Source organism: Malaclemys terrapin, chromosome 4 (assembly GCF_027887155.1).
Source record: "Malaclemys terrapin pileata isolate rMalTer1 chromosome 4, rMalTer1.hap1, whole genome shotgun sequence".
NCBI lineage: Eukaryota > Metazoa > Chordata > Testudines > Emydidae > Malaclemys > Malaclemys terrapin.
Window position 1 is genome coordinate 19,488,825 of NC_071508.1, and position 15,299 is coordinate 19,504,123.

At 49.4% G+C, this 15,299-nt stretch overlaps 1 protein-coding gene across 2 annotated transcripts in view; it reads left to right on the forward strand.

The window, feature by feature from the left end:
* Positions 1 to 15,299, forward strand: part of GRM4 (glutamate metabotropic receptor 4) — a 217,030-nt gene that overhangs the window by 67,430 nt on the left and 134,301 nt on the right. For both annotated transcript variants that reach the window (XM_054024794.1, XM_054024795.1), the window contains exon 3: positions 9,248 to 9,464. In XM_054024794.1, coding sequence (XP_053880769.1) covers positions 9,248 to 9,464 — 217 coding nt within the window. The remainder of the gene's footprint in view (positions 1 to 9,247; positions 9,465 to 15,299) is intronic.

Here is a 15,299-nt window from a genome sequence, read left to right on the forward strand (position 1 = left end):
CTTGTGTATGTACTGTGTGTGCATGTGGCATGTCTGTAGATGTCCGCGGGTGTAATACACTTGTACAGTTTGTGTTGTCGTGCCTGGCCCCTCTGGCTATAACAACCTGCTATGTACTCACACCTAGGGAAGGTACTCTTTTGACTGCAGTGGTAGGGACTTGCCCGCAGGGCCGGCTCCAGGCACCAGCTGAGCAAGCAGGTGCTTGGGGGGGCCAAGGGGAAGGGGCGGCACGTCGGGCTCTTCGGCGACAATTTGGCGGAGGGTCCCTGTCCCTCTCGGAGGGAAGGACCTGCCGCCGAAGAAGAAAGCGGCGTGTTGGAGCTGCTGCCGATCGCAATCGCGGCTTTTTTTTTTTCCGCCGCTTGGGGTGGCAAAAACCCTGGAGCTGGCCCTGCTTGCCCGTGAAGAACCAGGGTTCAATCCCCAGAGATGCCGTGGTGTCTCTGTACATAGCTGTGATTCCCTTGTCGTGCAGGCACCCATATTGCACATGGGAACTGCGTGTGTGGGCAGGTGTACGTGCCCTGTTTGTATATGCATCTATGACACGACTTGCAGCTGAGAAGACACAGGTCTCCCTGCTAATGAATATAAAGGGGATTGTTTATTGAGGCTACAGCACACAGACAGACTCAGGCTCTATCTAGCTCCTAGCCTGGGCCTCACTACACAGGAGCTCCTTAAGTCCTGGCCTGGATGAGGCAATCCTGGAGTGGACTGGTGTGAATTCTGCTAGTGCTGTTTCCCAAACCCACTTTGGGAAGCTAGACCAGCCTGGTGTCAGTGGGTGAATCTCAAAGTCTGAGGCTGAACCCTGGAAGCAACAGAGCAGGTTTAACCAGGGCTCCCGCAGCCTCCCCCTTGGGAAGAGGGATGCTCTTGTTTCCGTCTGGCTGGGTTTTGATCTGGAGAGACAAAAGCAGAGACAAGAGGCTCTCTGAGCACCAGGGTTTTGTGCTGGCTCCTGCTCGTGGGATCAGGAACGAGGCACAATGCACAATGAGCTCCAAGTTGATGGATGGAAGATGAGGCTGCCGCTGGGAGGCAGATGCTGGAGGGTGGGGGGAAAGGCTGGGAGCCCAGACTCCACTGCTCAGAAACTCATCCGGATCCTGAGATCCTGGGGATGTGTGAGATAGGATGGGCCCACTGTGAATGTACTGAGTCTGAGCAGCCCATGGCCACTAAGCGCCAAGGGCATATTGAAGTCTATGGGTGAGATGACACCTTCAGGGGAAGGATGGTTGAGTGGTTAGAGCGCTAGCCTAGGATGGAAAGACCTGGATTCAGTTCCTTGCTTCCCCATGGGCTCCCTGTGTAATCTTGAGCAAAAGTCCCCTAGCCTCTCTCTCCAATGGGGGATAATACATTGCTCTATCTCACAGAGGCAGTGTGAGATAAATGCATTGAAGGTTGGGAGATGCTCTGATGTGACCGTAATGAGGGCCAGGTAGATATCTTACAGGTTGGGGATGCTGACACTCATAATGTTGGGTCTTGGTGGAGCAGGATGAAACTTTTTCATCTAAAACTTTTTTTGGCAAAAAAAAAAATGTGGATTTGGCGACACTGAAGCGTTTTGCCACTTGGTCCCGTTTTCGCTGAATTGCTCCTTTAGGGAGAAACCAGCAAAAATTCCGAGGAGTCGAAATGTTCCATTTTGACATTATCAGAATGGGAACATTTGGATTTTTCAGCCTCAGCATGATTCTTGGTCTTGACTTTTCCTTCCATTTTATTAAAAACCAGGAAAAAAAGTTCGGTTTGGCCCCAAACCATTTTTCCCCCAACTATACGATTTGCTGAAATTTTTTAAAAAAATTGGTTTTGGGGCAACCCAAAATGACACACATGCCACCTCCCACACACACAATGTTTTTGGAATCGCCTGCCAACCACTAATCTGTTTGCACAGCTGTAGTCCTGGGTACCAGCACATAGCTCCTTCTTTGTTTTGTGCCTGCCTCCCTAACCATAAATCTCTCTAGTGTCAGGGGATGTTAAAAAGAGGCCCTTTTACAAAGGAAGAGTTCAACATGGCTTCCCAGCTCCCCTGAGACCCTATGAGCAGCTTCAGAAGGTGGGAGTTGCACTCCATTAAGCAGCTGTGGGCCTGGTGAATTGGTGCTTGGAAGAAAGATGGGCAGCGGATTGGATTTTGCAGTGTCTTTCCATGATTCCCCTGCTCTAGGGGGTGACCTGACAGCAGGGACTTTGACGTTACCAACCCCACCTCTGCATTGGAACAGCCCTACCGCTCTCACGCACTCTGACACACTCATCCGTGGCACATTCTAATCCAGATGCACACACTCACCCAAACTCACACAGGCAGGTGTTCTCACAAACACACATAGGCATGCTAACCCATGTGTAAACTCACACTCACAAGCACTCACCACTGCACACACTCCAATGCCCACGTGCCCAAAATCAGCTTCACAGCCATTCCTTCCTTGTTCATTGCTGCACAGATGCAAACTCACACCCATGCGGAGGCATTCACACATGTACGCCTGGACACAAATACACAGACCTACTCCAGCACTGCTTCTCTGTCTCTCTCTCACCCCTTCCCCCCACCTTCTTGCAAATCATGCAATGCCTCGTGTGTGTGTGTGTGTGTGTGTGTCATTTTTGACTGCCCAACTTCTACCCTCTCTGTCTTCACGAGAAAGGAAGGAAGAAGAAATGGAGACGGGCAACAACCCCCCCCCCACACACACACCAAAAACCAGTTACAAGATGAGCGCTTCATTGGCTGAGCAGAATTTTAATGACGTGTCTCACACAGACACACACTCTCTCTCCTGGTCACAGATATCCAATAAGCAGATCACAGCCTCTTGGAATGGAGCACAAAGCCGATTGTCACACAGAATAATCCTATTTGTGCCCTGATAAAGATTCTGTCCCTCTCCTCTCTGCAATCTCTCTCTCTCTCTCTCTGTCTTTTTGCAGGTAGTTAAAACAGAAGCCACCACTTTACAAGGGCCTTTTAACATTCTGGTGGAGTCGTGGGTTTACAACACTGGCATTACATTTAATAGAGAGAGAGGGACTAGAGTGAAAGAGAAAAGCAAATAAATAAATAAGAGAATCTGAGAGATGCAGTGAGGGGAAAAGAGCCAACCAGAGCGAGAAAGCGAGGAGGAGGAAGAGGAGAAAAGAGGGCTCTGTCCACAGGGAATGCTGTGTGTCAGGGGAGCACCCACTATGGGATTTGGTAGAAATGGGGATTTGCCATCTGGGGTTCTTTACATGAGAGCTTTCTTTGCGTGCTGCCCCCTTCAGGTCAAAGGCAAGAATGCAGGATGCCTGGGTGTTCCTTTACAGGATAGCGTCTGACGGCCATTCCCCTCTGTTCACTGGAGTGAGACCCTCAGCTGGGCTTTTAACCCCTTAGCGCTGGGATGCAGACACCCTACCGTGTCAGTCCTGGGGGTGCATTGCCGGAGGACTTCAGTGGGAAGCTTTTGCCTGAGCCAAAGCCTGCAGTCCTTGCTCTGTTCTTCTAACAGATCACAGCCCGTGTCTGCTGTTCCCCTCTAATGGCTCTGTGAATGCCTTGGGTCTTTGTTTTCATTTGCTGGTGACTCAGCCAACAAGTAATTTCTATTCGTCTATCAAGGACAACATAAACACAAGAAAATATGAGGCTTGTGTGCGTTGATTTCTGGGGGGAAAGAGTGCCTGCTTCAGTGCAAGTCCATGCTGCCCTTGAGCTCCAGGCCATGTACCAATATGCTTCTTGGTGCCAGGGCATTTGGGTGCCCCACTTAGCACAAGTCTTCCTGACAGCTCTGCCAGGCTACCTCCTAGTAATTGCCTCATCAGGAAGGGGGCCTATAGATTCCTGGTTTTGAAACACATGGGCAAGGGCGGCTTGTGGATGATCCCCCTAAAGAGCATTGGGTTATACCACTAGTTATGCAGGAGCAAACAGATTCATGTGTACCAATAATTAGAGGGAGGGGTATAATCAAGCTTAGGGCCAACACTACAATTGCTTGATCTTATAGCTTTCATTATGAACAGCCTAGCACGCAGCTTCTGGGCATCAAATCTGCTCCCCAGGCTCAGGTCAGACTGACCTATCCCTCCCTCTGCCTCTGCTTTTAGGCTGTGGGCTACCTGATTGCTTGATACAGGTGTTATGCCTCCTTCAGATTGAGCACAGTTTGCCTGCATTCAGCATATATCCAAGAAGCCTGTGCTGATTGCAGCATTGCTATAACCTCTAGCAGTATTGTGGGGCTAGTCCTTGTTTTTGAACTATATGGAGTGGGGGACAAAATAGTACAAACGTTTAGGTTGTAGCTCCTAAACTGATGGTTTTGGTAACCCAAGTCAGATTTGACTCCTGGTTTCCAGAAGGGAAAGATGGGTTTAGGTAATATTCCCTTGCTACCCCTGCTCTCAATCCGTTCCGAACCATTGCTCTAGCGTGGTGTTAGAGGGCACTGTTCTGCCAGACCATCTTTCAGATGAGATGCAAAACCCAGCTCCTGATCCTTTTCACTAAAGAGTCCTGAGCAATTCAATTTTTTTTGGCTACAATAGGAGTGATACCCTCGTATCCTGGCAACACTCCAATTCAGGTAACTACATTCCCCCTGGTCTTTTTAAAAAATAAATAAATAAATCCCCTTAAGTTTTAATTGGGCTCCACTGTTCTTCTTCACTTCCTGCCCTCGAGTGCTGCACTGTATTATTGTGTGCTGTTAGACAGCTGTTGAATTCCACCCCAGAGGTGGCTGTATTTAAGTGGTGGAGGGATTGATTCCTGTACGCATTGTTTGCAAAGCGCTTTAGGAAACCGGTTGTGGTAGCAACATAAGCCTGAAGCCAACAAAACTGTAGCTGAGAAAGCGCACTACCAATTTAACATTGGATACATCTTCTATACGGGAACAGTGGGTTGGTGAGGGGAGAATGGACTTGATTTAATAGGCCTTTTCTATCTCTCAGATTAATTAATGTCTGCAGAGCGTTTTGAAGTGCTATATAAGTGCTAAGCAGCTCAAGATCATAAATCATTCTAATGCACCATTCAATGCAAGGCAGCTCTGATTAATTTAAAAGGCATATTTATTGCTTTGTTTGGGGAGAATTTCAGAACCCACACCCAGCAGAGGGTGAAGTCAGGGCCTTTTCCCTCTCCCAGGCTCGCTTGGATGGTGGACTGTGCCAAAACTAAATCCTGGAGAGGCTCTCTAAGGCTATGGGGCCTTGCTGTCATGGTTGGCAGGCGGAGTTCCTCTTGGCATTGTCTGGGATTCTCTGTTTGGCCGCTCCTCCTGGTTGCCTTATTTGGTATCTCTGATCTTCACCCCATCCCTGTCTTTTCCATTGGTTAGCCCAAGTAATCAATTGATTTCTGGGCTCTGTGGCTCCTCCTTTGACTAAGGGGGGTGGGCCTTTTGTTCTGGTGGACTCCGCCCATCTTCCCCAGAATTCAAATAGGCTGCCTCCACTCCCGTCCCCTGGCCCTTTTCTTGGTTGTTCCCCCTCATATTTAGTTAATCTTTGTGGTTCCTGATGGGGAGCTGCTGCTGTTCTTGTGGTGGAGTTCTTTCCCAGAGGCCAAATGGAGGAACCTTCTCCCATCCGTGTCCCCCTTGAATTGCCCCAAGTTATCAGTCCACCCCAGTCCCTTTTGGGCTCCTCCCCTTCTCTGAGCGTGGGCAAGGTCATCTCGGCAATAGGAGCCTTTTGGGGGCTTTTCCTGCCACCGCGGGCTGGTGGTGGTGATATAGACTGTACTAAGGCCGGGCCTCTGCTCTCTGGGGTTGCACTTTTGCTTCCAAGCTTTGTCAGATGAGAAACGGTCCTAAGCTTGACTGGTGAAGAATGCTTATGCTGTCATGCATGCAGAGAGCACACAGAGGAGATCAAAGTGGCCTGATAGGCCAATGCAGAGCATACTATACACAGAAAGCGGTAGGGTGGGGGTTGCAGGAGGTGTTAACCTCTCTCTGTCTGCCAGCCAGCCAGGCACATGCTACTCCAAAGGCAATCAAAGAGACTTATTGATAGCTCAGTTGCTCTGTGGTCTCTCCCCCCAGTTCTGGGAATTTAGGGCTGTCCCCTTTGAAGATCGACATAATTAGGCTCAAAGCGTGGGCGGAGGAGAGGCTGGTGGTGGGGGGGAAAAGAGGAGATAAAAAGAGGGAGAAATTAAAGCATCACAGAACCTTTTTGCCAGCTGTTTAGGTAGCATTGAATCCAGTTGACACAAGCCCTTTAGTTCCTCTCTTTTGCGGCAGGGCCTGGGAGAAGGGTTTAGAATTGATCTAGATTTGTTGTGTTCTCTTCTTTCCTCTTGTATTTTTCAGGAGAAGAGGGTTGGTTTCTTTTCTTCTTGGGGAGGCTCTGGAGTCTCCCCTATCTGCTTGGCTCTATTGCAAAGCCAAGAACTTTTGTGGGAGAAAATACAAAGCAGCAACAGTTTCCCCACCTGTAAAACAGGGGCAATGATACAGGCCTGCCTTTATGAAGGCCCAAAAGCAAGCTATTCCGCTGGTTAGGAAAGATAGAAAATGTGGCAAAAGACCACCTTGGCTTAACCACGAGATCTTGCATGATCTAAAAAATAAAAAGGAGTCATATAAAAAATGGAAACTAGGACTGATTACAAAGGATGAATATAGGCAAACAACACAGGAATGCAGGGGCAAGATTAGAAAGGCAAAGGTACAAAATGAGCTCAAACTAGCTACAGGAATAAAGGGAAACAAGAAGACGTTTTATCAATACATTAGAAGCAAGAGGAAGACCAAAGACAGGGTAGACCCACTGCTCAGTGAAGAGGGAGAAACAGTAACAGGAAACTTGGAAATGGCAGAAATGCTTAATGACTTCTTTGTTTGGGTCTTCACCGAGAAGTCTGAAGGAATGCCTGACATAGTGAATGCTAATGGGAAGGGGGTAGGTTTAAAAGATAAAATAAAAAAAGAACAAGTTAAAAATTACTTAGAAAAGTTAGATGCCTGCAAGTCACCAGGGCCTGATGAAATGCATCCTAGAATATTCAAGGAGCTAATAGAGGAGGTATCTGAGCCTCTAGCTATTATCTTTGGAAAATCATGGGAGACGGGAGAGATTCCAGAAGACTGGAAAAGGGCAAATATAGTGCCCATCTATAAAAAGGGAAATAAAAACAACCCAGGAAACTACAGACCAGTTAGTTTAACTTCTGTGCCAGGGAAGATAATGGAGCAAGTAATTAAAGAAATCATCTGCAAACACTTGGAAGGTGGTAAGGTGATAGGGAATAGCCAGCATGGATTTGTAAAGAACAAATCGTGTCAAACCAATCTGATAGCTTTCTTCGATAGGATAACGAGTCTTGTGGATAAGGGAGAAGCTGTGGATGTGGTATACCTAGACTTTAGTAAGGCATTTGATATGGTCTTGCATGATATTCTTATCGATAAACTAGGCAAATACAATTTAGATGGGACTACTATAAGGTGGGTGCATAACTGGCTGGATAACCATACTCAGAGAGTTGTTATTAATGGTTCCTAATCCTGCTGGAAAGGCATAACGAGCGGGGTTCCACAGGGGTCTGTTTTGGGACCGGCTCTGTTCAATATCTTCATTAACGACTTAGATATTGGCATAGAAAGTACACTTATTAAGTTTGCAGATGATACCAAACTGGGAGGGATTGCAACTGCTTTGGAGGACAGGGTCATAATTCAAAATGATCTGGACAAATTGGAGAAATGGTCTGAGTTAAACAGGATGAAGTTTAACAAAGACAAATGCAAAGTACTCCACTTAGGAAGAAAAAATCAGTTTCACACATACAGAATTGGAAGAGACTGTCTAGGAAGGAGTACGGCAGAAAGGGATCTAGGGGTTATAGTGGACCACAAGCTAAATATGAGTCAACAGTGTGATGCTGTTGCAAAAAACAAACAAACATGATTCTGGGATGTATTAATAGGTGTGTTGTGAGCAAGACACGAGAAGTCATTCTTCCATGCTACTCTGCGCTGGTTAGGCCTCAGCTGGAGTATTGTGTCCAGTTCTGGGCACCGCATTTCAAGAAAGATGTGGAGAAATTGGAGAGGGTCCAGAGAAGAGCAACAAGAATGATTAAAGGTCTTGAGAACATGACCTATGAAGGAAGGCTGAAAGAATTGGATTTGTTTAGTTTGGAAAAGAGAAGACTGAGAGGGGACATGATAGCAGTTTTCAGGTATCTAAAAGGGTGTCATAAGAAGGAGGGAGAAAACTTGTTCTCCTTAACCTCTAAGGATAGAACAAGAAGCAATGGGCTTAAACTGCAGCAAGGGAGGTCTAGGTTGGACATTAGGGAAAAGATCCTAACTGTCAGGGTGGTTAAACACTGGAATAAATTGCCTAGGGAGGTTGTGGAATTGTCATCTCTGGAGATATTTAAGAGTAGGTTAGAAAAATGTCTATCAGGGATGGTCTAGATAGTATTTGGTCCTGCCATGCAGGCAGGGGACTGGACTCGATGACCTCTCGAGGTCCCTTCCAGTCCTAGAATCTATGAATCTATGAATAAGTGCTTTCAGATGTGGATGGAAAGTTTTTGTACAAGAACACTCTTATGATCTTATGGCACCTAGCTGCATCTACAAAACACTTGTCCACTCCCTAGCTTCACCACCCTTATTGCTCAGGTGCTGGTAGAGAGCTGGGAAAAACTTTCGGTGTTCTGCTGGCATTGAGTTGCTTGCATCCAAGAGCCCTCACGGTGCTGTGACTGAGAGAAGCCCAGATCAGATTCCTGAAGAACTGCTGCTGGAGGGAACACTGGCATATCCCCTGGTAGCATGCAAGCAAAAGCCTTAGTTTTCTTCCTTCCCAGCCCCCTTATTTGAAGGCCAAGGCTTGGTGAACATCTCTTAGTGCCCAGGAAGGTGCAGTATTGTTGGGAATCTAAGTCCTGGCTTCTATCTCTAGTGGTGACCGATGGTGTGCTTATTCCAATAGCGAGAAAAACAGGTTTAAAAAAAATAGGACTCGTGGGTTTTAAAACACAAGGGTAGACAACGATTGTGAATGTGACAATGCTCATCCCTTGGTACATCAGATATCCACAACACCCCAGTCTTGCCTTCTTCAAATGTTGCACCTGCTGTGTGGTTTGTGTACCTTCCCTCAAGCCGTCCCGTGTCATGCCAGTGAGACGGCTTGTGGTCTAAGCTCCTGCAATTTGCTCCTCTTTATTTCAGTGACCTTTCTCTCCTTGCCCCCGCAGATACCCCAAATAAGCTACGCTTCCACTGCCCCCGACCTGAGCGACAACAGTCGGTATGACTTCTTTTCCCGCGTTGTGCCCTCCGACACTTACCAGGCCCAAGCCATGGTGGACATAGTCAAGGAGCTCAAGTGGAATTACGTCTCCACCTTAGCCTCCGAGGGAAGCTACGGCGAGAGTGGGGTGGAGGCCTTCATCCAGAAGTCCAGAGAGGATGGTGAGTGAACTTCCTGCCGAGATATGGGCCATGGGGTTGAAATGGGGTCTGGGAGCAAAATACAGCTGGATCTCTTGGGGGTGAGCTGCATTATGGATCATGGTATCGGGAACTGCAAGGAAGTGGGGGATAGAAAGTATCTGGATATAGCTGGGGTTGAGTTAGTGAGGCTAGTCTTTAAGCTTGGATGGCAACATCTTCAGTTTAGAAGCTGAAGGACAAGGGTTCTAGGCCCACCTCTAATATCTCTCCATCACTGATCCATCCATATGGCTGACTACATCAAGCAGGTGAGGAATGGCCCTTCTCTGGCTAGCTAGCAAAGAAAGTGGTGATGACTGGAGGGGAAAGGGCTGTTTTTTATGAAGCAACTTGTGTGTTAAGGAACATCCTAGGGGCACTTGTCCTCAAGTGCAAACTGTGTGAGGCAGCTGTGACTCGATCGGCTGTGGTAACAGCTGCCCATTGGAGGGTGCTGCATTAGCCCGCACCCAGGCCTCTGCTGTGTTACCAGCATGGCGGAATTGGGAAGCGCCTGTTAGCATCTGGGAAACAGCCACCGCTGCGGCCTGTCGGGAGAATGTTGTAGCTTCCCGAGGTCCATCTGTGGCAGTGGGGGTTAGGCTGCTTTTGAACTAGGGGGGCAGCCTGTGGGGGACTTGTGTGCTAATGTGACATCAAGCTCGGTCCACGTGGTTAGGCTAATACAATTCAGCCTCAGTCGTGATCCACCCTAGGGGGTCTTAGGGTCCGGTGCATGACCCAGGTGCAATCGAGAGATGCTAGTGTTTGGCACGGGGCATGTGAAGAGTCAGGCCGAAGGGAACAATCAGTGTGAAAAGCGACTAGAACACTGTGTCGATGGAGAGAGGAAATGTATGTGGAATGGGATGGATCCTGATGTCTTTGCTTGCTTAGGATTGGGCCCATTGGAGTTTCGCCTGAACAAGGGTCTCTGGATTTATCCCTGTTTCCACCTCTTCCCCTTTCCCTGTGCTAAATCCCCAAATAGCCTAACGTGTGCGTTCTCCCCCTGTGAGATGAAGGGAGGCGTAGCAGTCCAGGGAGGAAGAAGCAATGCGGGGTGGGGATGAAGAGGAAAGAGAGCCCCCTCCTTTACTCCTCTTCTCCCCCTCCAAGGGCTTTCACCCTAATGGAGGGGTCACCCTTTCCGAGGATGGAGATAGACCCTAGCTCCAGCACCAAAAGGTCCCCTGGCTCAGAGAGAGGAACCACTCTCCTGGGAAGAGAGGGGGATTTCAGTCTCCTGTTCAGTTGTTCCTGGTCCTTGCCCCCACTACTCAGGGGCCCTGATCCTGGCTCGGAGGCTCTGCAGCCTTGTGGGGTGATGGGACATTCAATCCTTATTTGTTTGCTTCTGCTGTGGGCATCTCTTCTCCAGGCACATATATAGGCCCCAACTCATCCCTGGGCATGTGCAGAGACCACTGGGGTGGCAATGCCCCTCCCCTGGTGCAGCCCCTGGCACAGGTGAGAGTAGTATTGGGGGCAGACTTAACTTGTCTGCAGCTGCTTAGCCACTATTGGAGTGACTAGGAGTAGCCGCCCCTCCCTCTCCTGCCCTGACGCCCCTCCGGCTCCAGGGTGGTTCCTAAGGGGCATGTGCCAGTGGGAATATTCCCCATGGGGAGTGTTGCCTGGCTGCCTTGTGGCCCCCTTGCACCGTCACAGCTGACGAACAGACCCAGAGTGTGGGGCTGCATCTCCCCCCATCCGTGGAGCATTGCATCTCCCCTGTTAACTCTGAACTCTCCTTCCAACGGGGTCTCTCCCCAGGCAGCCCCCAGTACCCGGGCGCCCTTCCCCGTCGCTAGCATGGAACAGGTAGCCAGCCAATCACAGCAGCGCCCGTCTGCTAAATGAGGTTTGATGTTTCCAACGTCTTTAGCTGCAGTGCAAGAAAAGAAGGGAGAGAGGCGCCGATCTCCAAATTGAAATCTGAACGGAACGGCTGTGGGCTGCTACTGACGTCCCCCTCTGCAGCCTAATCCTTCTGCGAGATTAAAGAGGTCTTTGGCCACATATTGTATTGATTCATTCCCTGAAGTATAAATCATCCCTTTGCAGGCTGGCAACCAGTGACTACAGCTGGGGGATTTAAAAAAAAAATGATTCTGGACCAACGATGAACCAGGCACGACATAAATTTCAAAGCCTTGATTAAGACTCTGTTTGTGTGAGCTGTGCTGCCTGTTGCTCCTGGAGGCCAGTGAGATGGGGGGACAGGATGCTGAGGAGGAACATTAGGGGCTCAGGGAGAAATTGTCTGCAAGAGCAATGCAGTCCTTTGTAGTTTATCCCCATCGGGTACTGTGTGATCCAGGCCAGGACTCAGAGGAGACCTGGTGTTGGAGTCTGAAGTAGCAGAGGCTGCCTTAGTCTGGGAGTTGGCGAGCCAGAGAGAACCACAGGGATTGTCAGTGCCCAGCAGCCTCATTGGATCACGCCTTCATATTCACTGTGGTGGAGCCCTCTCTTCCTGCGTGTCCACGGGGCTGCAGACTTGTGACAGCGTCCTGAGACATACAGCCACGACAATGCAGGAATGCAAGGTCATCGCCCCAGCTGTTGCAGTGGGGAAACCTCCCCCCCCCCCCCCCCCGCCTTTCCCTTTTGTGCTGAAACAAGCTCCCTGTGGCCCAGGCTGGTCAGAATGCTAGGCCCCATCTTGAACTTGCCATGACAACACAAGTGCATTCCCCTCTCTCCCTCCTCGTGGCATTGGCAGAATGATGCTACCTCTGCTGTGGTATTACCAGCTCCCCCTTTCAAGAGAGGAGCCCCCATGGCTGAAATTGAAAGAAAACAAGGGTAGAGAGCATGACTGTCTCAGTTAAAGATGTATGTCTTGTTTCCAGGCTGATTACTGGTGCTCAGTTGCCAACAGAGATGCCCCAGCTGTTTTCAAGTTGGTGATGGCATGCACACAACACGTTTTATCTCAAGACACAGGGCCAAATTATTTGCTGACTTTTCCCATGCTAGTTGGGTTATTCAAGGGGTAAATCAAGCCAGAATATGCCCTACAGAGTCGGTGACTCCTGTTGTTAATATGGTTTGTACTGGGGTAGCACCTATGAGCCCCAGTCATGGAGCAGAACCCTATTGTGCTAGACACGGTACAATCACAGAATGAAAAGACAGTCCCTGCCCCAAAGAGCTTACATCGCTACCGGGGGGAGCATGGTCCATCCTTTGGGCCCCAGCAAGAGATCTAGATTTTGTTCTCCATTACTGTCAACTTTAGAATCAAGACTGGATGTTTTTCTAAAAGATCTGGTGTTTGAACTTTTTGGGGGACAGCTCTATGGCCTTTGCTATGTAGGAGTTCCAGGGAAGGATGGTCCCTTCTGGTCTTGGAATCTGTGAGTCAGTCCACAGCAGTTTCTGGACCGTAGTGTCTGCTGGCTGCAGTTCTTTCTAAGTGGCTAGGAAACGCATTTGCTGTGTGTAAGGAGACTTGGAATAAGTTGGGGCTTTGCTGTGGCCCAGCCAGTGAGCGTATTCCAATGCTCCCAGCCTTTCCAGATCAGTCACTGTGCGGGGCACTTTCCAGGAGAGAAGACTTTTTCCAAACACTACCAGGTTTTAACGGAAAATAAAGTTGGCACCGTTGCTTGGTTCTCCCAGTTCAGTGGAATTATCCCTGTGGGCAGGTGCTTTAACTTGTCTATAGACTTTGGACAGCCTGAAAGTCTGTGCTCAGCAAAACTCTTTGCAAGGATTTGTCAGGAATCGGAAAGCATTCTGCTGACGGGTGCCGCCGGATGCTTAGAAAGGATTATTGCCAGTGGGAGTAGGGGGAGAGCGCCGGCTGCATTCTGGGAGCTTGCAGCTGCTGCGGCTCCAGCCTCCCCCAGGAGAGGCTGCTGTGGAGAATAAAGCGGGAGTCCTGGATGTGGAGGGGGAGCGCTGAGCCACACCAGTGCTAGCCTCCCCCATCAGGAGACTCTGAAAGGAGTGGGACAGGAGCCCTAGCTGTGGGGGTGGAGATTAGGTCTTCGCCTCTCCCAGAAGCAAGCTCTATAGGGAAACCTGCAGGAGCAGTGAGAGGGGGTGGGGAAGGGGAGAACAGAGAGCTACTCCAGTCCCAGCCTCTGTCAGTAGGAGGCGATGTTGTTAAGAGCTGATATGGCGCCTTATCCACTAACTAACTATTGACATACATGTGAATACCGAGCACTCCTGTAACAGGGGTGCAAGTTCACTGGCTGGGGGCCATCTCACAGCTACTCCGCACCCAGCCTCTCCTGACAGAAGGCGCCATAGGAAACGGTGGAAAGAGCTGCCCAGGCATGGGAAGTCCCAGCATCTCCCAGCAGGAGGCGCTGTGGGCAGCGGTGCTGCAATACTGTCTGCGGGGTGCTCGCTCGGTGCTAACCTCTCTTAGCAGGAGTATGCTACAGGAAATGATGTAGGACTGGCAGTGGGGAGAGCTCGGCTTGGCCTATCCCTGTTCTGCGTTTCTTTGACTATCTGCTGCTGCATAATAATCCATGGAGAGACGAGAACTAAAGAGTGTTTTCGGAGGCAGTTAGAGTCCTGCCGTGCACCGACTGCTGCCTATTACTAATTTAACTGTATCTGAATGGCACATTAAATTCTGGCAAGATCTGTGGGACACCAGTCCATCTAGCGCAAGTCAAACTGTGTTACGGCCTTATAAATGGATAACGGGAATAAAAACTTCTAGGTGACGAGCTTCTAATCAAAGCCCTATAAATAGGAACTGCGTTAATCCAATGTCTCTGTAATGCTGTGGTTCTGAGAACTGGCTGTGCTTTTAGTATGCAGAAGAGTCCGTCTAGGGATTCAACCGGGAATCGCTGCTCTTTAGGATTTTAACTTGAAAAGCAGAATGTTTTGGCAGGTCTGCAGTCTTATGTGAGTGCGTGTGTGCTTCAGAGCAGGCAGATGTGGCTGTTCCTGGATGCACTTGTACTTGTGATCATGTGGGTGTACTTTGTGTGTATACACCTGCATCTGTGCATATGTGAGCGGGTCTATGGGTGTTACTCAGGGCAAAGGTGTCCACACCTAGCACTGTGTGTATGTGTTGATTGTCTGCATTTCTGCATATACCCGGGGTTATATGACCCGTGGGTGTGCGCATAGGGGGGTGTGTGTGTGTGTGTGTGTGTGTACGTCTGGGTGCATTTCTGTAGACCTTGAACGTGCATATGAATGTTCAGAGATATGTGGCACATAGCAGTCAGAACATGTGACTAGACATACCTGTGACTCCATAGCTGTGGGAGTGACAGTGCTTGTGTGTGTATCTGTGCCTGTCTGGATGTAGGCTGTGTGTGCATGAGAAAGGGGGAGGGAGGCAGGGAGTGTGGTGTTAGCGTAGAAAAAGGGTTTTTCTTGCTCTCCGTTAACAGCTTAGCTGCCAGCCCGACTGGGGTTTGTCAGTGCTAAGCAGCAGCCCCATCTGAACCCTAATGATAACACGACTCATCTGACAATGAGCAGAATAAAGGGGAAAGTAACTGTTTTTTGTTATCGCTTTGCATTCTCTCTCACAGATTTGCCATCCAGGAGAAGAGCTCTTTTCTGCCCAGCTTGCACAGGTTGGGGGGGGCTCCTGTTCCCCTGGTGCTGTGTGAGTGCCCGCCCTGGAGCCCTGGAGCTAGACAGTCTGTCATGCTGGTGGTGGGGGCAGTGGTAGAGGAGGTGTTAAGAATATTGGATTTGCAGTACTGTGTCAGAGCGCTAATCCGTCAAGTTCAGCATCCGGCCTCTGCTAGTGGCCACTGACTGATGCTTCCGTTCCTGATGGATGTGCCTGGAGCAAAGACTTTATTTTAAAGG